At 41.7% G+C, this 22,535-nt stretch overlaps 2 protein-coding genes and 1 long non-coding RNA gene across 4 annotated transcripts in view; 1 reads left to right on the top strand and 2 right to left on the bottom strand.

Annotated features, from left to right (window-relative positions):
• On the bottom strand, positions 1-8,723 carry LOC133163910 (E3 ubiquitin-protein ligase RNF34-like). Of its 2 annotated transcripts, none has more exons than XM_061294224.1 (7): positions 8,534-8,723; positions 6,333-6,551; positions 3,839-4,315; positions 2,185-2,461; positions 2,087-2,110; positions 1,863-1,904; positions 1-1,373 (listed from the first exon to the last, which is right to left on the bottom strand). In XM_061294224.1, the coding sequence occupies exons 1-7, from the start codon at positions 8,537-8,539 to the stop codon at positions 1,189-1,191; spliced, it is 1,230 nt and encodes a 409-aa protein (XP_061150208.1). In that variant the 5' UTR covers positions 8,540-8,723; the 3' UTR covers positions 1-1,188. The 2 variants fall into 2 exon arrangements, with proteins under 2 accessions (XP_061150208.1, XP_061150209.1); XM_061294225.1 differs by lacking the exon at positions 8,534-8,723 and adding an exon at positions 6,649-6,709.
• LOC133163930 (uncharacterized) lies at positions 2,342-11,020 on the top strand. The gene is made up of 4 exons (XR_009716470.1): positions 2,342-2,480; positions 3,823-4,002; positions 4,134-4,797; positions 10,580-11,020. It is a non-coding gene; the product is annotated as an uncharacterized LOC133163930 (long non-coding RNA).
• The window catches only part of LOC133163928 (leucine-rich repeat-containing protein 75B-like), a 15,813-nt gene continuing 4,237 nt past the window's right edge, over positions 10,960-22,535 (bottom strand). Inside the window, exons 3-4 of the mRNA XM_061294252.1 lie at positions 20,882-20,994; positions 10,960-13,293 (exon numbers count right to left, since the gene is read on the bottom strand). Of these exons, the coding sequence (XP_061150236.1) occupies positions 12,654-13,293; positions 20,882-20,994 (753 nt within the window). The 3' untranslated portion in view covers positions 10,960-12,653. The remainder of the gene's footprint in view (positions 13,294-20,881; positions 20,995-22,535) is intronic.

The following is a 22,535-nucleotide window of genomic DNA, read 5'->3' on the forward strand; positions in this document are numbered from 1 at the left end:
GAGATTTGACTGAATTTTATTGAATCTAATAAATAGTTTTTTTTGTTTTGTTTACCAAAATAAAAAGGTCCAACCATTCCAAAATATAAAGATCCAGGATTATGAGTGCCCTCCAGAAGACTGTAGCTGCCCGTGAATGACATCGTCTGTTGACAAACAGCCGCGTTAAATCAAATCATGAAAGAAAAAAAAAATTGACGGGAACGTGTGACAAAAAGCAACACCACCGATATATTCAAAGGTTTTGACTAAACTGTCACCAATACATTCCGTTCATAAACCTCCTGGCCCTTCCACCCAGTCCATGTAAAAATATACATTTAATTCATAATAACGATAGAAGCTATCTATATGCAACACATTTACAGTAACAGTGATTCCGTATATGTAATTTTCTTTGAAACATAAGCAGAAAGGAAAAAGTGTCGGTCTCCTTTGCATAACATAACTGAAATCGAGGAGGCGGCAGCTGTTCCCATCAAAATATTTGAAAACTGATATTGCTCGGCTGTTTTCATTTTCCATCTCTCTCGAACCTTAGCAGAAGTTTAAAATAAATAATATAATGACCAATAATAATAAAAAAATATTGTGAAATGAGATGAAGATTACTCCAATGTTGGGATGGGTACACATTGTTTACTATATTTATTTTATTGTTTTTCCTTGGTTTTTTTCAATATATTAAATATGTTTGTAGTATTTCAAAGTGTGTTTTATGTCACCCTCCTCCAACACCCCTGATTCAAATAATCAACTCTGCAGAAACTGGATAAGAATCCGAAACATTTGAATCAGGTGTGTTGAAGGGAAACGTAAAAACCATCAGCAGGGATTTTGTCTTTTAAAATGAAAATTAGAATCAAACAAAGCCTTACTGTAAACTGCTTTCCATGGTTCTGAAAAAATACAAACCATCACATCAAGTTTGATGAATATGAAAAGCACGTTAAGCGTATGAGCGTATAGGCGTGATATTTGGCGTCTTCTGCTAACATATGATGTGCTGTTAAACTAGAACCAATATTCTACATTTAAAAAACAAACAAACACAAGTCTCGTTTTTTTTAACGGTATTGCACATGTTGCAGTCGACCGTGTCGACTCGAACCCCTGCCGTGTTCCACGAGAACTGCCGGTCCAAGCCACTGGCGCCCGTTTGAAGCGTCTCTGGCGGCCAGACTTTTCCTAGGACTTGAAGACGTGCACGGCCCTCACCACGTACTGCCTGCAGATGGGGCACTCGCTCATCCTCTTGCCACATTTTGTGCAGGTCACCATGTGGCCGCACTCCAGCAGCACGCAGTCGATGATGGCGTCCATGCAGATGCGACAAAGATTCTCGTCCGAGGCAAGCTGGGCTTTCACGTTGTCTGCGGACCGGCAAAAAAGTAAAACACTTACAGACTGGAATCATGTGACTTGATTGATGTGTCAGATTTGAAGATTTTGGACTTGCTTGACTTGGCATTTAACACTTGACTTGGTATTCGTGAGACTCAACTTAGGAGCTGCATTTATTGATGATTTAATGACGATACTTTCAATTCATTAGGAACATTTTCATTTTGTGAGGTAGTTATTATTTTTGTCGATGTAGTGTTGCCATCCTTACTGTAGCATCTGAGTGTATTGCTTTAAAAGGCAGGACATGGCCTGGTGAGTGATGTGGGTGGCGTCATTCAGTTAGCAGGCTGACTGTTACCCGACTAAACTGTTTGCTAGTCTGCTAGTTAAGTCATAAATGTGCAAAGCTTAGATAAGAAACTCATAATTACAACTTCATACGTCAGTGCTAAACGTTTAGCTACATTTGAAACTTTTCTCCATATTTTGAGTAGGTGGGTGAAAAATGAGCTTACCTCCGACAGCACTGTTGCACAAAGGTGGAGGATATGTGACCACTTTGGAGGGAAAAAAAGGACAGGGTTTAGAAAATGGCTCTTAAAGAATGATAGCAAAAATTTGATTATTTGCAGATTTTTTTCCACCTTTTTTTTTTTTTCAATATTTTGGGGGGGGTTTGCATTTTTTTTTTTTATTTTAAAATGGTGTACTGACAATAGAGTAGTGAGGAAATACTTGCCTGCAGTAATGCTCACATTTTCCACTAAAAGGAAAAAAAGAATTAAATTAAAATTTCAAATTGTAAAATGCTATATTTTCAAAAGTGCCGGTACCTACTGGATTTCCTGTTGTGCTCGTTTTCTCTGTAGAGGCGATGCACGCGCTCCAGCAGTTCCCACTTCTCGCAGCAACCCGAGTAGTTGACGAAATTCCTGGCGAGGATTTCCTTCAGCTGGCGAACCGACAGCCTCTCGATAGCGTCCTCGTTGTCCAAGTCGGACAGCGAGGCGCGGACCCTCCTCTGCGTGGCCGGGCTCACCTCCGTCGTGCAGGTCGTCTGCTCTAGATTGAGGAGTGATGCACTCGGCGCGTCCTCGCGCTCCTGAGGGGACAACTAAAGACAAAGCAACAAAGTAAGGTACAATTGTCCGCTTTGACAATTTCGTGTGTAACATCTCGTTTCCAAATTAGATTTTCCTGTTTATTTCTGGAGAATATTCACAAGGCAATTTTATTAAATCAATAAAAAATAATACAAATAAATAAACTACATTTGACTATTTTTGTAATGTATTACTGAAACCATAATTAAGCTATTTTTTTTTCCAAATAACCTCCAATTTCAACACGATTATAAATAAATCAAATTTCAAGGTTACATTTTTATGAATGTTTCAAAGTGAATCAAATTCTCCATCACACAATGCACCCCATTACGTGATGACTTTCAGGATTTGACTGCGTTATATTCAGAGTACATCTGTTCCGTTATCTAATACGACAAGAGACATATTTAAGCACGCACTCCATCGCACGCGCGGCAGACACTTAACTCATCGCTCAATGATTCTCTTTTAAGATGGAGGTCAGGAATGAAAGGAGACGGAATCAATGAATAGTTCCGTAATGGAAGTGGAGATGAGCAAGTGTTGATTCAGGTTGTGTGTGTGTATGTGTGTATGTGTGTATGTGTGTATGTGTGTATGTGTGTGTGTGTGTGTGTGTGTGTGTGGTCTCAGCACATTCCCCCTCTGACGTATTAATAATGCATTGGTTACCTACACAGCAAGCACTCTCTCCTCAACAGCCACTCTTTTTTTTTTTGTGATTCGCTTTTTCTTTGGCTTTTTGCCAAAGAGGGCAAAAAGATCACTGATGACCACCGAGCGAGAAATATCAAATTCTCCCTGACTTACTATTAAGTCGAATAAGTCGAAATATATCGGGATAAAACCTCTTGGGTTTCGAAAACAGAGATGTCGGGAAGTTGCGTGTGTGTCTTTAGCGTTTTAATAGTGTGTTAATGTAATGTTTCGTGGAGCGTTTGGTGTCATCGGCGTTGCCGCGGGGAGTTGTCAACCTGCGTGCGCGTTACATAACTGACTCAGCCAGCCCATGTAAGCGACCTAAAAAAAGGCAAAGGGCTTAAGCCGCCTTGCTCGCTGGTCCTCACGTGCACACGCGCGCACACATTGACAGTCAGAGAGTAAACGCTGCTGCTTGCAGCTGTCGCATGAATGCCGAATCCATGCTGTGGAGACTCTTCACAGTCAGTGGAGAGAAAATCGGCATAATCGTTGCTGATTTAGGCTCAACGAGCAACTACATCGGGCTGAGGAAACTTTTGTACTCGACGGCCGCATCACATCATTAAAAGAGACGGATGGGGCATTTGTAAAGTTTAAATAATAAAACCAGTTGGATGATGTCCCCCCCCCCCAATTTAAATAAAAATAAATGAATTTTGGACTGCAGGCATTTTGTGTGTCACCTGGCTTTGGGTCCCTGAGCTGTCACTTGGGCTGAGCACGACTCCCTGAGAGGCGGATCCCAGCGACTGTTCAGAAGCCGAGCCGGCAGGGGAGGGGAGAGAAGCGGCGCGGGAGCGGAGGCTGTCTGTATCATCTTCATCATCTCCCTCCTCCTGTTCCTCAGGTGTGTCTCCATCATCCTCATCTTCTTCTTCTTCCTCCTCTTCCTCCTCCACCACTATTGCGGGTCGAGGCGGTTCCCTGGTGCCCCGGTGGCACAGAACCAGGTCCACCAGGTCCTCCTTCTCCCTGCAGGTGTCGGTGGGGATGTTACGTAGCAGCAGGTACTGCCGCAGCTCTTTGACACGCAACTGCATGAGGCGTGGCCTTTGGAAGGCGGTGCCGCGCAGGAGGTGGCAGGTGGCGCAACAGCGCAGGTTCTCCTGCAGCACCGAGCACAGCGCGCAGAAGCTCTTCTTGCAGTCGCAGCATACGTGCTGTCGAGGAAAGGATACCATGAGTGACTGTGAGTGAATGTCATGATCTCAAAAGAAAATTGGCCAAAATCATGTTATTTGTCAATTTTAAAGAGGCCCTGTCACCTTCAACAGCTCAAACAGCAATCTCAAATATGTTGCTTTTGCAGATTGGTTTGTGATGCCACTAATCCCGCCTTTTTCAATTTGTGATGTCATCAACTCCACCCTCACAATTTTTAACCCAATCCCTGCTGAAGTTCAGTAAAAACTACTGCACAGGCACAGCTGGAGAACAACAGCCTCTTTCTTCTCCCAATATGAGCCACAGAAAGCCTTGTGGTTGGACTTTATGTTTGCATCAAATATGCCCAAACAACTACCAACACGTGTGTTATTTTGTGGCAAACCTTTTAAGGACGACAATACAACTGTGAATTAGCTGGACATCTGTCACTTTCCCCGGAATAGATACCAACTCTCATTGGAACAGCAGAGTTCGAGTAAGTCTATTTTTGGAGTTATTTCCTTCAGTGTAAAACATATTCTGGCTTTTTTTGAGTTGTTAGCTTCGCAGCTAACATCCTGGAGGATGTAACATTGATGCTAGCCAGAAAGCCACGCCCACTCATTCACTGATTGGGTAAGAGTAAAAAATTTTGTTGTTTTAATAATGCAAAATCATTTTGATTCCATTTAATCAATAATTTTATCAGCAAATCTCATTCTATTCGTGTAGAAAAATATATTTCTTACATCCAAAATTGAGTGAATTCTACATTTTAATTTTCTTCTCAACTCCTCGGCATTTGCAGGCAATTTCTTCACACACGCACACACACACACACACACACACACCAAAGGAATGCCATCAGTCATTCTTTTTATTACCACTCAAGCATCATTTAATAAACTGCCCTTAAATATTGCACAACTCCATGTCTGACTCCTGTCAGCATTTTAAAGGGCCGACGGCCGGCGCCTCTCGCGGCTCCTTCTAAATGAGCTCGACTCTATGCAAACTTTGATACGCAAAAGTGGCCTCCGAAGGAGGTGCTGAGCTCATTGCAGCTGCTGTTTGTAGTTGTAAACAGACATACTGATGGGATTTAACCCAGAAGTGTCAATCATCATGCAGGTTACCTGATGAAAAACCACGGCTGATATGAATTATGCGATATTTATCTCCAGGAATATTCATTTTCAGAAAAGCCCTACATTTATAGCAAAGTATAAAAAACATGATGTCTAGCTCCCAACAAATTTATGTACACTAAATCTGATATTTATTGTAACGCAATAAAATTGCATATTAAATCACAATCTCCAAAAAAAAAATCACAATTAGATTTTCGAAATCGTTCCGCCGCCCACTTTTACACCGAGCAGCTGAGTGGATTGACACTTCAAATGGCTATGAAAGGAGGTCAGTCCAATTGGTAAATATTTACTCATCACTCACGGCCAAATGTGTCTCGCCTCCGCGCCATCGTGGACACCTTCCTCGCGATCATTTGCTGCTAATCCTCCTGACACTTCTTAAAAGGTGGACTGGAGATATCACACTGACTTGCAAAGGAGCCCATTGCAGGCAGTCTGTTTTGAAGTGATAGCACGGAGGAAACCATCACGTGCCACACACATGTATTCTACCCTGACCGTCCCTAAATCAGCACGACGGAACACGATTTTAGTGATTTTGGGTTTCGTTTGCATAGACGGCACAGCCACCCATAAAAAGGATGATTGCTTTTTCCGGTCAGGTGTTACGTTTATTTTCATCCAATCGCTTCGGGCACCAGGCTGCGATTCGTTTACGCTCTGTTTAAGAGGACATATTGTAGAAAATTAACTTTTTAATTGCTGGGCGGGGTCTCGACAAAGGGGGCTCTTAAATGATCAGCAGTATCGTAACATTTCGTATCGGAGCTTTCTTTTGAGCGCGAGTAAAGGCGTGCAATTGCATTTAGTTCAAATATGTTTACTAAGTGGGCTTAAGTTTAAAGCGTCAAAGATAAAAAGAGATTGCGTAACTCACCTTGCGTCTGAAGACCGAGAAAGCCAGTCCGCAGGCCTTGCACAGCTGCCCGGCGCTGCCCGAGCTGGCGGGCGGGTATGTGGAGTACCCTGCACTGGGGGCGAAACGGAAAGGCCCGGCGCCAGCCCCAAAGCCGGGCTGCTGGGCCCGTACCGTGCCCGTGCCCATCACCTCGTTTAGCAGCCCGCAGCATGACGCCCACATGGACGAGGCCCCCGCCTGCCAAAAACAAACACACATTATTCTAACAAAAAAAAAAAAGATATATAATACGAAGACTGTTGAAGAAATAAAAAAAAACAGCTCAGCGGCATACAAATGAATGGTGGAGGGGGAACTACGTCTTCCTCTACTCTACCAGGCTGTGTCAATCGATAGCTGACACACACACACATAGAGCACATTGTGAAGCTCTTTGCAGTACACAATACAGGAATTCACCTCTAGTTTCCGGGCGGCTCCGAGTTGCTACAAACACTCTGTGACGTCTGCTTAGGGACTGTTTATGTAATCCCGGGAACAAGGCACACTATGTGGCGAGGGGAAGCTTTAACTAACCCCGCAGGCCTGTCTACTAATGAGAGTGGACTTTAACAGTGGGTGAACCTTTGGTGTTCCCTTGTTTGTTAGCAGGGCTTACACGATTATGTGTTGCATTTAGGCGGAGATCAACAAATGTATAGAATGTGACCATGAAACTGATTAGAAAAAAACAACAGGCTTTTTGCATGCACTTGTTGTGATGCAATGACTAAAAGTCTCCGCATGAACTCAAACACATGACAGACATGCCCCTAAATGTACTTTTATGTTAAATACAATGGAATGGCGCTGGAGTGAAAAAGAATAAGAGTATATAAAAGTTATTCACGGTTATAATATTTAATTCAGTAATTCTTTAACGTACCACTAGAGAGAGCCCACAACCCCCATTTTGAGAAGTGCTGAATTATGCTATTTGTTTCCTTCTGGCATCTAATTTAGGAAACAAAGTACACTACATGCTTGATAAATGCATGGCTAATTGTATGTATCTATTCTAACAGTTCCTCAAATGTACAGTGTTGTCAAAGCGTCTCCCCGAAGAAGTTAAATCTCGTGTGACGCGTGGAATGAACGCAGATAAAACTCAAGTTGTGACCAAACGGGCTAAAGATTTGTTCTTGCATAATAAGGATATTTCAGAGACCTGATGGCAGCAGCAGGACTGAAAACCATCCCCAGTGCACAGAACAAAATCCACAGCCGAGGGGTTGCCGCGTGACACACAACTTTCAGCAAGTTCCATTTGATTTCAAAATAATCTCCCCTAATGCATTAACTCCATATTTTGTGGGGAGTACTAGAAAATATTTTCCTGTAGTAATGAGTGTCTTTGTTGCAACTGATGCATTACAGTATTATTCTTAATTTTGTGATGAAGTGGCAATTTCTTCATCACGCACAGATAAGGGAAGGAATCGACAACACTGTACGCCACCGCAATGTAAAACCACAAAAGTGAAGCTATTTTTAACCGAGCGTCAAGCAAACGTGAGCTTGATGCTCTTGCATTGGATCTCTGTTAAAGCAAAAATCAATATGTGTATTAACACAACGGACTACGAATGCACGTAAACATTTGAGACAAATCTAAATGGAAGATTGGAGCTGTATATTGTGGCGACCATATGACGTCATTGCTCCATCCTTATCTGCAGCCAGCGGAGAACCCCAGTGTGGTGCTGAGGGGCGATCCTCGCGTCCTCCGCGAGACGTCCCCCAAACATCCTCGTGACCCCCCGACACACACAAACGCCCCCCACCAACTCGTCCAACCCAAAGCGCGCCTCCACAACCTCGTTAGAGCGGATTAAAGCGATGAATGGAAGGTGGCTGCAGCCGCTTTGCATCCACTAAACTCTAGAAGTGCGAGGGGGGGGGGGGGGGGGGGCTTCTTTCACATTGCAGCCTCTCTTGCTTGCACCGACCATACACACACGCATAAAAACACACAATGACCCGAAATAACCCATGACAACTTCCGAAAATAACCACCAGTGCTGCAATGAAGCCCGTCTCCTTATATAACGGCCCGTGTAAACACAATCACCTTAGTGTGCAGCTTGCGGCACCGTGCGTAAAGCTCCATAAACAGAAGTCACCGCGATGTCACCATCAACAAGATGCGTTATAAAGGACATGGGGGGGGTTGCACCTACCTTCATTGCGCCTTCCGTTAGAGGAATGTGCAGACTAATGCCACGATCATCGCAAGTGCACACAGAGTCAAACCATTACGTCTTCCCTCTCTCCTGCCACCTCTATGTGTCTGTATTGTGTACTCTGTATGTGTGTGTATGTGCGTGTAGGCATAACGTCATTGCCAAAGACAGGCCCGGCCAGCCAATCAGAATGCGCGCAAGGGGGCTCGTGTGTTCAGCAGACAATCCGTCTATACGCAGAAGCGTCGTACGTAAGAACGCATGTGCGAGCCCTTGGCGCACACGTCACGCCCCCTCCTCCCTCCACACACTGTCGGCATTTTTATTGCCATCTCACCACTAGTCAAATAAGGTGAATCTCGAGCCTGTTTTTGACGGGTTATAAATTTATGCACGGCTGCAAAATACATAAATGCATCATTTCGGTCATCTTCCGTGACAAATAATGGATTTACGATGATTAAATTGTGCCTACTTGCAATACAGAGATTAGAGGGGTTTTCCTTCCATTTCATAGGCAGTACCTAGTGGAAGCCCACAGAGGGCAGCAGAGAGAACCTTACAAAATCCAACATAATCGCCCCTTAACGCTGGAAGTTCTTCTAAATATCACTTTCCCCAAATTATCACCAATATTCCTCGAAATAATTTATTGCATTTGTTATTAGAAAATATAAAATATATATATTTACGACAATGTTTAAAGAAACCTTCAGTATTCCGGGCTAGGACTGTTCTCATGTAATGTGATGTTCTACAGGCAGTGTCGGTCTCTTGAATATCAAATATGTGCGGCCTTACAGGATCCCCCCCCCCCCCCCCAAAAAAGCCATGTCAAACGGTTTTCTACTGGCATGTAATATTTACAGCACTAGTATTTGTTTGGGGAATTTCCGCCCCCTGGTGGAAACAATAAAGAAGCTCTCAAGGATTAAGATTCAAAGAATTGAAAAGTGAGCGATGTAGCATCCTTTTTAGAATGACAATTTTTCGGCATCATTTGGTTGAACTCCGAATCAATTGACGTTGGAGGTCGTCATCATGATCTATGCAGGGCCAAGTGTGCCTACAGATACAAAGATTATTCCAGTAGCTCACACTTGATGATAATGGGTCATATTTGGGTACCAGACTCCCTCTTATGCAGAAACGGCATCACTGCAGGCAAGCGCAGAAGTGATGCAAATGTCCCTTTGAAATTCACGATGCCATATCACATCAATAGTGACCCGCTGCTGATTTAATTTCACAGCCATTTTGGTCTAAATATGTTCTGAGGCCCTCGAGCCAGCATTGACATACTTTAGCGCTGCTATTCCTTCATGCTGTGGGGAACATGGAAGATGGTGAGGGAGAGATTTTACTCAATGTACACCCGTAGTTCATTAACGATATTTACTGAATCTTGACTTGGCTCACCTCTTGATTTGGTTCCAGTGATTCTAATTTGTCGTGATCGGTTGCATACAAATGAGCAAGATTACTGAAAAACTGCTAAAGAATTTTTTTTGGGTGAGGTTAGGCAATCAATTACCTATTTTACTCATTAATATATTCATATATACAGGACATAAGTGTATGTCCAGCTGCTGGGGTCCATGCTAAGCCATTTTCTGCCACTAGATGTCAGAGTTACCCTTTTTATAATCTGATCCTCGAGTTCAACTGGCAACTGGCACCGGTCAGTATTGTAAATGCAGAAATTGTCACACAAACTGACATTTGAATGCTTTGTGTACTTATTTGTTGTTTTTAATCAGGCAAAATGAACACTCAGGTTCACAGGTTGCTCCTTAATCAAATGAGAGAGATGAGTTAATTTCAATAAGTGAGTTCCACTCAAGATTTGCAAGGTTTGTGTACATTTTATTTTTCAATCTTTTATTTTGTTGTCAATCACATGTATTAGACATGCTGTGAATTTAAGGTGTTTACTCATATGTTGACTTCTGTGTATTTTCCTGCATTTATATGAAACATTATAAGCTTGAAGGCCTCCTGCCTCCAAACATTTCCCACCTGACGCTCTCGTTTTTCATTCAGAAGGACGAGGGATTCGGAACGAAGACTGATGGCTGCAGACTGCACTCACTGGGTGAAAACGCCTCGCTGGCAAGATGGCAGTATTATTCTTCCCGTGACAGGTCGGCTCAGGGCGACACTCCTTCACACAAAACAGATGAAACGCTGACATGCAAACGCGCCGAAGGAGAAAAAAAATAAAAACAAGACGAGGCTGTCAGCATTTTGCCAGCTCTCTCGCTCTCTACTGTTAAAGCAAGCCAGTTAAAGGTTGATTTTAACTTTTCATTCCACTCATAAATTGACTGAGTTTAACTAATTTGGTTTTATGCAATAATAGAACAAATATATATTATATCCCAAAGCTGACAGAACAAAAGTCCAGTAAATACAAATAAATTCATATAGTTTATTTTGGAAGCAACAGCAGGCAAACATCACTTTTATTCTAAAAGCGAAACACATTAAGAAAACTTCTGGGGGGGGGGGAACACTTGAAATGATGCACACATCTGTAGAAAATAATCATTTTAGGATATAGTGTGTCATTAATTTCTTCATATCAATAAAGACTCATTAAAACAGTCCGTTCATTCTGTAATCTCGTCGTCCTTAAAGTGCAAATGAGTAAACATTTCATTCCTGCGATCAAAAGGTAGTAATCTTTTGCTGCGTGCACGCCATAATTATACAAACACACACAGCAGGCACCCTTCTAATTAATACCCCAGCACAAAAAACAAACAATAGCGTGGAAAGAAGTACACAACAATACAACAACAAAAGACAGGATAAAAAAAAGATTTGTCATAATGCACATAAAAACATGCTACATTGGGAAGAGAAACAGTATGCATGAGTAGAAATGGCATCCTTTTTATCCCCATAAATAAATAGAATCAATCATAAACCATCATCAAAATAATCTAGGGCTCGTCCTATTTACTAAAGAGAAAAAAATAGACTGAGGGCACCCAACCAGGCAGTAATCAGTTCATTGGCAGCACACAAATGTGTGTGCTTGAGGGGAAAAACAAATTCACAAAATTATTAATAATTGTATCTCATCAATATATAGGTGATTGTGTTGTATTTAAAAACATATGTATAATGTTTATTGTATTTAAAAGTCTATTTACTCTAAGTTACAGAAATAAAGTGTTTTCTAGATTTAGTAATTGGCACATATTTATTTTAAACCTCAACCAATACAAAACGAATCTGGGGTCCTTATCAGATGGGGTACACATCTTTAAAGTTTAAAGTTCAAAACTGTGAGGCAGATTACATCAAATATCCTGCTGCCACTGTTTAGGCCATTAATACGGTTTGAACTCAAATGGAATGACAATGCTGTTTTTTTGTTCACCTCCTATCTAGAAAAGGTGCAACTATTGTACCCTGTTCTCTATTGGTTCATGAAAACGGTTGAGTGTAAAAAAATTTTTTTAAACATAGTGTTGACTCCCTGTTTCATTTTAAAAGCGATATGCACTAAATATGAGAATGAAAAGCAGTATTTTGGTCCCACAATATCCAATGATCAGTCAGGAATGGATTTTGTAAACTTATTAAAGGTATTGAAGAACAGTTAGTTATGTGATCTAGTTTGTTTTTTGGGGGATGCAAAGAAATCCTTTCCCAACTAGCAATGTCAGGAACAAGGAATGATTCCTATACTGACTGTGTAAACATATCCTCATTGACTACTAAGGTGCCCTTGTGCAAGGCACTTAACTGCCCATCCTTTTGGTCAGTCAGTCAGAGACTCAGTCATGATTTCATAAGTCGGGGTCCTTCAAAAAAAAAATGAATTCCCGGGGATCTCCTTGGATAAAGGGTCAAAGTTCTTGACAATAAATGATGGAATATTTTGAACAACCACGCGTGTCATAGCTTTGGGTCAGTCAGATATCCTGAATTAATTGTGCCGTATTACACAAACATTTAAGTTTCCGAGCTCCCCGCCATAAGTTACCATAAGCACTGTGGAACTTTGTCTGGATGTAAGGAGATAAATTAGCCCATAAATACATTGTCGTGTTGGTAGCATCCAGAGAGGCATTACACTTTATTTTTAGCTCAAGAGACGAGACTAACAGCCAGGAAACTCGGGCAAGTCTTTTCTTGAACACCTCCCACAGCTTGCCACCTGCACATTCTTGGACGTTCTCTCCTCCGTAAAGCCCCAAGCTTGAAGCTCTAGCCTGTCGTCATCTTCGTCTCGCTCGTCCTCACCTTCCTCGCCCTCCTCATACATGCTGGTCTCCTCTACGGAAGTTTCCATGTTGGGAAGGTAGCCGCTTAAGGTCTTTGCTTCGTTGTACTCGTAGATGGTAGGCAGGCTGCTGCGTAAACCGAAACGGCGGCGCAGGGCCACCAGCAGCGGCTGCGGCACGGTGAAGATGTCCACGTTGTTGCCCAGGTCGATCCACGCCAGGCTGGGGAACTTCTTAGGGTCTTTAACCGCCTCCATCAAGTCTTTCAGGACGGCTACTGTCAGACGGTTGCCGTTGACGGCGAGCGTGGTCAGCTTGGGAAGACCGCTGAGGGCCGGCAGGAGCAGTCGCAAGCTGTCATCCTGAAGCCCAGTGAAGCTCAAGTCCACAGCAGACACTGCGTCGCTGGCACCCTGCAGGTACAAGGCCACGCGGTGGACGTCTCTTCCCGAAAGTGGGATGCCGGAGAGGTTGACCACATCGCCGGACAGTTTTTTCTTCAGGGTGGTCTTCAGACTATAAGGAGAGAAAAATCAAATGTAACTCCCTTGTGCTTATTTCAAAGGCTGGACTGCAGGAATTGAAAAGTCTGCAAAAAAAAACCAAGGAACCCGCAAGCTCTGCTAGAGTGTAACAAGCGCCGCGATCAATAAAGTAACGAGAAGAATTAGCATTTGAATATGTCTCTGTCTCGAGTAATGACTTTAGTCTGCTGGGTGTGGATGTCATTTCTGTGCAGGAATTAAAAAAAAAGGTGAAATCAAAGACGGACAAATGACCTAAATGGACTTGCAGAGTGGACTTCAAGATAAACAAGGTACCTAACATGTATGTTATATTTGGTTTTGTCGAGGTTTTGTTTTGACCGCAGGGACTCGTGTCTGAAAATTGACATTCAAGGAGATTCAAAGATCCGCTGGGATTCGCTGGAGGCCTTGACTTTTTATAGCAACTACAAAACAACAACACAGATTGTCGAAGGCTCTTTTAAAAAAACAAAACAAAACATATTTTGTCTACCGGCTAAACTTTCTTGCTAATTAGCTCGCATATGTCCCCCTGGACATCTCCCCGCTCGCTAATTTGCAATATATGTCTGTCACCCAAATGTTTTTCTTGAATGGCACATTAAAAAATAATCTCATTTGGCCTCCCAACCCTTAAGTAATTTTTATAGATGACTTTATTCATAAGAGCCTTTTGCTGCCTGTGGTCCATTCAGCTATTCATCAAATGTTTGAGCGCTACCGTTAATGACTATGATAAATGAGTGTGTTTGCTCGGCTGGTGCATTATATTCCAATTTGTTGATTTGTAGCATGCAAGGGAATAAGAAGAAAAAAAAAGGAAATATAGGAGCTAAATGGATGGAGTTTGGTTGTACCTAAATGTGGATCTACTGAGTAGGAGCATCAAGTATAATTGGTTAAATTGAAAAGGTCCAGTTTAGAAAATGTTTGTATTGATGAGTAATACCAAGTGTTAGCAATGTATTTGTAGTGGGCGTTTGCTCTGCGAGAGGCCCTCCCACCTGTTTGTCTGTGGAATTGATATCCTGCACAACCAACAAAGTCAGGCAAGGTTGGTACATTGACTGAAAGTGAGTGGGTGGCGGCTTCGGGTGTCATGGGCTGCGTTTTTAATGAGACAGAGAAAAGATGACTCCAGACTTAGCTTCCAAGCGCCACTGCCTAAGGGCTGCGTGGCCGCAGTTCCAACCCACAAGCTGCTCATTTGGCCGCGAGCCCGCCTGGCCAACGATTTGCATTTTCAGACGACAGGCTTTTGTACGCTACGGTTTATTATGATAACATAGCAAAAGGCAAACAAAACAAAAATATTATGTGGGAATTAAATAATTATCTTTGTTTATTAACTTGTGTCATCACACTAGTGGCTATCTTTTATTAAATTCGAATTTTAGAATGCATGTGGTTTAGAGCCTGGCAAGACAACCGATATGCCAAACATAATATTATTTATTAGGGTGACAATTTTTTTTAATTCATTTAATTAATCAATGAGATTAATAAAGTACAGTTAAGTACAGATAGCTGAAAATATACTGAAGCACACTAATTAAAAAAGTGTACTTTGTTTACACCCCCTCGCAAACACACAACCAGTAAACTAAACAAACAAAAAAAAAAAGACATTTGGTGTGCCGCATGGAGCCAGGGAAGTGCATTCATTGACATGGCAGCCAGCGAACTGACAACAGTACGGGAATCTAATAAGCACCAAGTCTCGTGTGTCAAACTATCGTCTGCTTACATATGGCTAGAGCAGACAGTCTAATTGCTTTTCATAGCCCGACTTTCCTCGGGGACGTTGTTAACTTTCACGTACGGAGCAAGGGTGCTCACTATTGTGTGCTTATGTAAAGGCCAGAGGTGGCAAAGGAAGCGTCGGGGGCTTTTTTGCGATATTGAAATAGAATCCAAGCAGAAAGGGAACAGGGACGCTGTAAAAGCCAGAGGGGAGACTAATGAAGCTTTGTTTTTATGGGCTGAGTTGCTGGAGAGACTCACGTCGTCATCAGAGCAGACCAACCTGGAGTGCCTTGTTTTGTCTTTCGAGGCTCTCATGGGTAAATAATGGCAAATAGATACTTGATGCCTCCTTATCAGCAGTATATTTGTTTTGAACTTGAAAGGTCACAATGAACAATAATGATATATCTGGAATGCCCAGTTAATCATTTTCTTCACTGCTGGGGATAAGGACTGAGCTGGCTTACAAATAGCGAAAATTCTCATTTAGAGGGATGCCCATTGTAAATACTTTTAAAAGATTTGAAAAATAAAACAAAATAGGGATACCCCTCCTATTTTTTTTCTACTTAACAGGGGATGGCTCCCAATTTATTTGTATTTTTTTAAATATTAAAAACTATATTAAGCTAAGAAGTATGTTTTTGGAATGCGCAAATTGAAAGTTATATAAAAAAAAAAAACTTGACCAAAAATGCTCCTGTTTCTAAAAATAGGTCAACTCTAGCCCCATCTCTGGCACCGAATCGTTGTCATTTAATTTCACTATTGGCGAGGCTGCAGAGAGATTGAAATTGTTAATCAGATGTGTTTGACATTTTCTATTGACACATTACCTTTCCTTGGCACGTGCGTCTTTGATGGATGCGTCCCATGCGGTTCACATATTCCTTCCCCTAACAAGGTAAAAGCGTCTCATTTTTAAATGCCACCATCGATTGACTCTTCTATTCACATGCTTTCTTTTCCCTCGCTTATCTCGAGTCGAGCGATGCCACCGAGGAAACAGCTAGTGCTGGTGTGCACCTCGCCAATTAAAAATCAATTCTAGAATTGTCACACCAGGGCACCATTTTTATTTTCTTTTTTTAACTTGAAGAATTAGGCAACTCTTGTCCATTGCGTCTCCAGGGTGACAGTTGAAAGCATGCCGCCGAAGAAACTTGTAATGGGTGTCCTCCCACGCAGACTATAAGTTCCCCTTCATTTACTCTCATGAATGAGTAATATAGAAAGAGAGACAAGAGCAACTGTTTGCAGTTCTTCATTTCCTCACTTACTTTTACTGCTTTCACTTGTGTACCCTTTAGTCCGTTTAATCTAACTCTCGTTGGTTTTCCATCTTGGTACACTATTTAGTATTTATTTACATTTAGTTGGGTTTGTGAGCATGTTAGTGAGTGTTATTTGCCCTATGGCAAGTTTGCTTCAACAAAAATGTGAGTATGTTTTCATTTATATTCCAAGATAATTTAGCAGAAGGAGGGGATGAGTTGGCGACCTTCTAGGAACCGAGGCCCTGTTAACTTGTTTTACAAAAGCTGGAGGCAGTTTAAGACAAAGCAACACAATTAGCTGAAGATCATTCTTTAAATAGCGTTGAACCCTGAAAAGCAGCAAAGCTCAGGGACAACGAGTAGGAGTCAAAACGACTCATACTATGAAATTGTAGCTCGGAGCACCGAAACCCGTTTACTGCTTGACAAAATAATAATTTTAGAGGTTATAAAAACTCATTTAAAAAAATTTAAAAAATTTAAAAACTGTCTGTAAATCACATTCCCGTCTACAGTAAACCCACCTCGATTGAGCAATTAGTGAAATCTCATTATAGTAAATTGACAAAAAAAAAAAAGGCGTTATCCATTGCCGGGAATCAAACGCATTTATTTTCATTTCATTTCTCCGCTTTCTCTTGTATTATTGCATTGATTGTCTTCCCCTATTCCCTTACTGGGGGGGCTTTTTCCCTCGCTTAGTGTAAAGAGTCCATTTTGTTCGTCTGTTGCCACACAGAGCAGTGCTGCGGTTGGAGCTTAAGCTCTGGGGAAAGGCGCTGTCAAACTCAAAGATAGAGGAGGAGGAGGCGGAATCACTGCAAGGTTGCTGATTAGAGCCATTCACTCCCCCACCCTGCGTTTTTTTTTTTTCTTTCTTGACACATTCAGAATCCCTGAAGAATATGCACCATTTATATAGAAATTAAAACACATTTGCTAAAATGAGAGATTCATCTAAAAATACGATTTGAAGCCGTCATCTGAATGAAACGAAGCTTAAATGCCAACAACAAGATTTTTTTTACTCGCCCAGTTTTTGCTTTGGTGGCATTAATTGCATAGCAAATGTGACTTTCAAAATGTATTATCTAGGTAATTTCATTTCTCTCCACCACTGCACTATTTCACATTTGCTAATATTGCTGCCTCCCTGGAGGTACGTTAAATGTTTTTGCAATAGGTTTAGAATTTTGCATGACTCAAGCTCATATTCCAATCATTCTAAAATATTATTGCTCTTCGAGCACTTTTTGAGATTGGACTCTGATTGTAGAGACAATTTCTCGCCTTGTTTTGACTGCGGGGGACATCGTTGACGGCGCAGCTTCACAGCAGCGACTACGAACATTTGTGACACCGCTGGAGAAATTAGAGTGGCTTCACAAAGACGACTTAACCTCATTTGTCTCGAATCAGCGTTATAGCTGAGCAATGGAGAAAAGTGTGGCAATTACGCTGCCTTTTTTGTCTCGGAGCAGAACGCATTACTCAGCCGGTGGGCTTCGGCAACAAGCTTGGAGCTTTGTGCGCTCTGATGATAAGAGTGAGAAGAGTCACGGTTGTGACAGATGTTTGGGCAGGTGTCACTTGGCATGGGTGAGCGATAGCTGCCGGAATTGTTCCCACAAGCTGCTTCCTCTCAAGGCCTGCACTTTGTAAAATGAGTAAAAGTCTAAGTGGAAGGTACTCCATGCTCGCGGTGGAACGACTAAAGATTTTTTGTAGTCGATTGTAACTCAATCAGATCTTTGACGTTTTTCAACACAGTATAGCAATCCCCAACTTGTTTCCATTTGAAAATATGTATTCTCCTCACATTTTGTTTTGAGTGGGGAAAAAAAAGCATCTTTTTTTCAGTTGAGAGGTTACTTCATGAAACAAGTATGATTGCGGAAGCTCAGAAGATGATTCAATTTGAACTCAAGGGTTATCTGAAAATGTAGAACTGCAACATGGAAGGTTTGCAGCTCAAAGACATAACTTGGACTAAAAGAGAAGTAGCACAAGGCTGTAAAAATACAGACAACCTTCTGACTAACTGCCAGACAAATAACTTCCAGTTCTACACACAAAGCCGTGACTCGGATTATTTCACTGTGATGGTTAGCATTAAAATTCATCTTTGCTTGGAGGCTTAGGAATTCTGAATCATCCCCGAGCAGACATTAGAGAACATTCCAGCATCATTGCAGTAGACATCACTCCTGGAGGGAAGTCCTGAACCGGATTCTCCTTGGATTTCTCTTATCGTGAGGATCTCAATTTGCTTTAGCTCTGGGGAGGATCATCGACTCCACGAAATCTTACATCCTTGTTCATGATCTTTAATCCCTCTGCAGCAATATTGTCTTGCCACTTCACTCCTCTGAAGTCTTTACAGCAGAAATCACCAGTTAAATATCGGAGATGGTGTTTATTATTTTCTTCTGGCCTTCTGGCAAATTTGTAACGTGTGTGTACAAAGTATTTGAGGAATCCGAACTGTACGCTGAGTCAACACGTCGACTTTTGATAAGTCTGTATGGTCGGCACCCGAAGCGGGGTTACACTCTGTCGGAGCTGCAAAGCAGATATGTTCAAAGTCACATGTTTGATCTTTCTCCGGGAGTATTTCTCAACACCGCACCCCCCAACGAGCAAGCCGAGAGACTGAACAAAAAAATGTATTTAGCATATTGGTGAGCTGTAGTTTTAATTGTTTATTATTATTATTGTTATTTTTATTATTATTATTCACTGCCTTACACCTGCCTCGAGAGTATCAAATGAAACAAAAGATAATCTCTTTCTCGATGAAGATCACTGTAGCCCCTTTTGTACTGTATTTCGAGCTGTGCATCTCAATGCTGCTTTCATAACAGTTCCTTGACATAGTAAAACAGCCCCTCCAAGATATACAGTTACGTAAGGCAAACTGTTTTCTGCGCGCTCTGTCGCAGTGCTTCTTGCTCACGAGCATCCAGTTTGTCACGTGGAATCAAATCATCGGTGGATTGGTACATTCGCCCGGCGAGCACTTCATAATAATAGCACACTTTGCGTAAAGAGGTCACTGGAATAGTAACAGTTTCATACGCTTGAGATATATTGTTTTTCTTGTATTCCTTTTCTGTGTGTCACAGGTGTGTTTTGCATGACAAACAAATGTCTCCTAATGACGCTGTGTTGCACGCCCATGAGAGACGTGTGACAGAGTAGCTCATCGCCGGTAATGGTTTATCGCACTCATTAGTCCTTTCTTGTCTCATAACAACTGCAACTCAGCTGCAGTAAAATAATACGCAACACTGAAAGAGTTTTGTTTGTTTGTTTGTTTGTTTGTTTTTGGGCTGACTGTTCTCACTACTGTGACATTAACATTGCTGATTTTATTTATTCACTTTGCATGAATTAAGTGACTCATCTAGGATGTCAAATACAGCGTGGCCCTACTTAACATGTACAATGGTGGAAGGCTTCATCCAGCCATCTGCCAAGAGGTCCGCTTTCTAATCCGGAAAATTATTCAGGAGGATGCTGGGAGGAGTATTCAATCACTGTGCTTGTGAATCCTGCCAATCCTGTGATCCTAAAACCTGAAAGTCTGAATTTAAATTTCAACTAAGACGGCACAAAAGCCTCAAACCTCAAACTCATTAATCATCCTGTTGAATTGAATGTTGAATTATTAACACATTGACAGTAAAATACATTTTACTTGAAACATTTCAACTTCATCTAAAAAACAAAAAATCACATTCAAACCATCAAAAATATACTTCCATGTTTTTTATTTAGCTGACGTCATGTTCTTTAACGCCTCTGCTGGTGGCAGCCCAATAGTCCACTCATCAAATTGCTAGTAATTAATCAACTATTCACTAGTTACTTGGCTATCAATCAATTATTTTGCTCACCCTTATGAAATAACATGGCATTTCAGTACGGTCAAAATCATATAAACCCCTTCCTGTCTTTTTTTTTTAATGAGTCTTCCTGTTCGAACCGCTGCGAGAGGAGCAGAGCTCGCTAATGAGCTCATCGTTTGCAAACGCGGCAAAACGAAGGCTGGCGTGAAAGACCTTAAGGTACTTGCAACAATCTGTTTTCTTCTGCAAACAATTGGCTGATGTTCACAGTGTATGTGTGTGATGTTTTAACTTAAAGACTTTTTTTTTTCTTTCTTAAAACCTGTTCGGTATTAGACCATGTCAGCCAACGCTAGAGATCCTGTGATCCTTAGTGATTGCCAATCAGAGGTGTGCGACGCTGGAATTTCTCTTGGATCAGAATTGACTCCAGATCGTGTCTACAGCTTTTAAAAATCTAAAAATCAACATGGTGAAATCACTGATGCCAATATTAACAAGATCTGGCAATGCAAACATTGCTTGAGGTGACAAAACAGGAAGGTGAGGAGCATTTCTCCAAACTTGCGTACCCTAAGTCAGATGAGTATTTTAGAGAGGCATTAAGGAGGATTTATGTATGAGTTGCACTGATGTTTATGGCAAGGATGTTCCCGCTTGCGTCTGAAGAGTGATAATGCGGCATAGACGATGGTGCACTCACCAGGCCTGAGACTTCCTCCTGGGAACGCTTTGTCTCGTCCACTTGGAGTGAGGAGTCAGGTGGTAAATCAGCTGGCAGCAGATCTTGTTGGTCGACTTGAGGGACTCCGTCTCCTGCAGCGAGCGGTACAACACGCGTGTTGAATAGCAAGTAGAAAATCTCAATAAAACGAAGCGTTCGGGAATGACTACACGTCGGACGTTTGAAGGAGGAGGGCTAGCGAATATGCTTGTTGTAACCCTAACCATCTTTTACATTTCTTTTTTAGATTGATTGGTTTACTTATTATAATAGCATCTCTCTTCTCTTTTTTCCTCCCGGCAACATAAAGCTAGTGGTCCGACACTCTGTCACTAAATGGGATAGGTTGCACCGAACTGGGCAAATCTAATTAATGGTACAACAACAACAACAACAAGGAGAAAGAAGCAGTGTAGCAAAGAGAGTGTGAGGAAGGGGTAAGAAAAGACAAAGCAATTTAGTACCTTAAGGCAATGAACCGTTCCAGCTGCCAATTTGTTTCTCGGCTGACAAACAAACATGCCTTTCACTTCAAAACAGTCGACACTACCATTTTCAGCCACACAGCCTCACTAAACTGATTCATGTAAAGATATGCTTTGTAACAATAGATTCAGTTCAGCGCATGCAAAACACATGCTACATTATTTAGCCAGTCATAGAATTCAAAGCGCCTTCATTTTACCTGAGCTGGCAGTGTTATTGAGAAGCGCTTTGGCTGATAGTAAATAGCCCAAAATAAGATTCAAATCGTTTAATGCCACACCCGGATGATATTCATTGTCAAACATAAAACAGTTCCTTAACAAACAACGACTGCTGTAGTTTTGGTTTGAGCAGAGTCCGCTTAGTCTACTAACATGCAAAGCCATTGACATACAAACAATTAGCACTAATTTGTGGAATCCTCTGTTTGAACACAAACAATAGAATAACATGTAAATTGGTTGTACCATAGTCCCAGGCATATCTTCTCACACACTGTTTAACTTTTTTATCTTATCCTTTGTTTTCATAAAGCTTAATAAAGGAACCACTGTGTGTCATTGCAAACATGTCAGTGCCAGATTACTATAGCAGCAGCTCAAATGAGTAGCTAAGCTTTCCTAAGGTTGGTCACGTCCACCACGACTGGGTCCAGCCAGTCAAGAAGAGAAGGCTGCTGCCAATGTCAAACTATCCCACTTTTCCTTGTGGGCCTCCCAACGTAAACAGAATTGCTCACTGGTCATCATTATTCGCGGGGACTTGGTGAGTAAAGATGAGCTTCTGGCAACTTCATCTTTAGGCAGCCCAGCTATCTTTTCTGAAACTCACAGTAAAAGCTGCAAGGTCTGTTCTGTGAGTTACTGCCACTCAGTTTATTTAGTGTCTTCCACTTCCTATTTGTATGCCAGTGGTGAGCTTGGGTGCCGCGACTTGACTTCATCAAGAGTTATAATGCATGAACAGCTACAGTGAATTACAAATACCATTTTAGAGTTAGATTTTCAGGGGGGGGAATAAATTATTTTCTAAAGTTCACTTTTCAGTGTTTTTGTGAAGACAGGAAAGCCAGTACAGTACAACAACGTATAACCCTGATTATGGTGTGTTCGCAGATGAGCGCAAGGAGGGCTGCGTCACTGTGGGA

The sequence above is a fragment of the Syngnathus typhle genome, linkage group LG12 (assembly GCF_033458585.1).
Source record: "Syngnathus typhle isolate RoL2023-S1 ecotype Sweden linkage group LG12, RoL_Styp_1.0, whole genome shotgun sequence".
NCBI lineage: Eukaryota > Metazoa > Chordata > Actinopteri > Syngnathiformes > Syngnathidae > Syngnathus > Syngnathus typhle.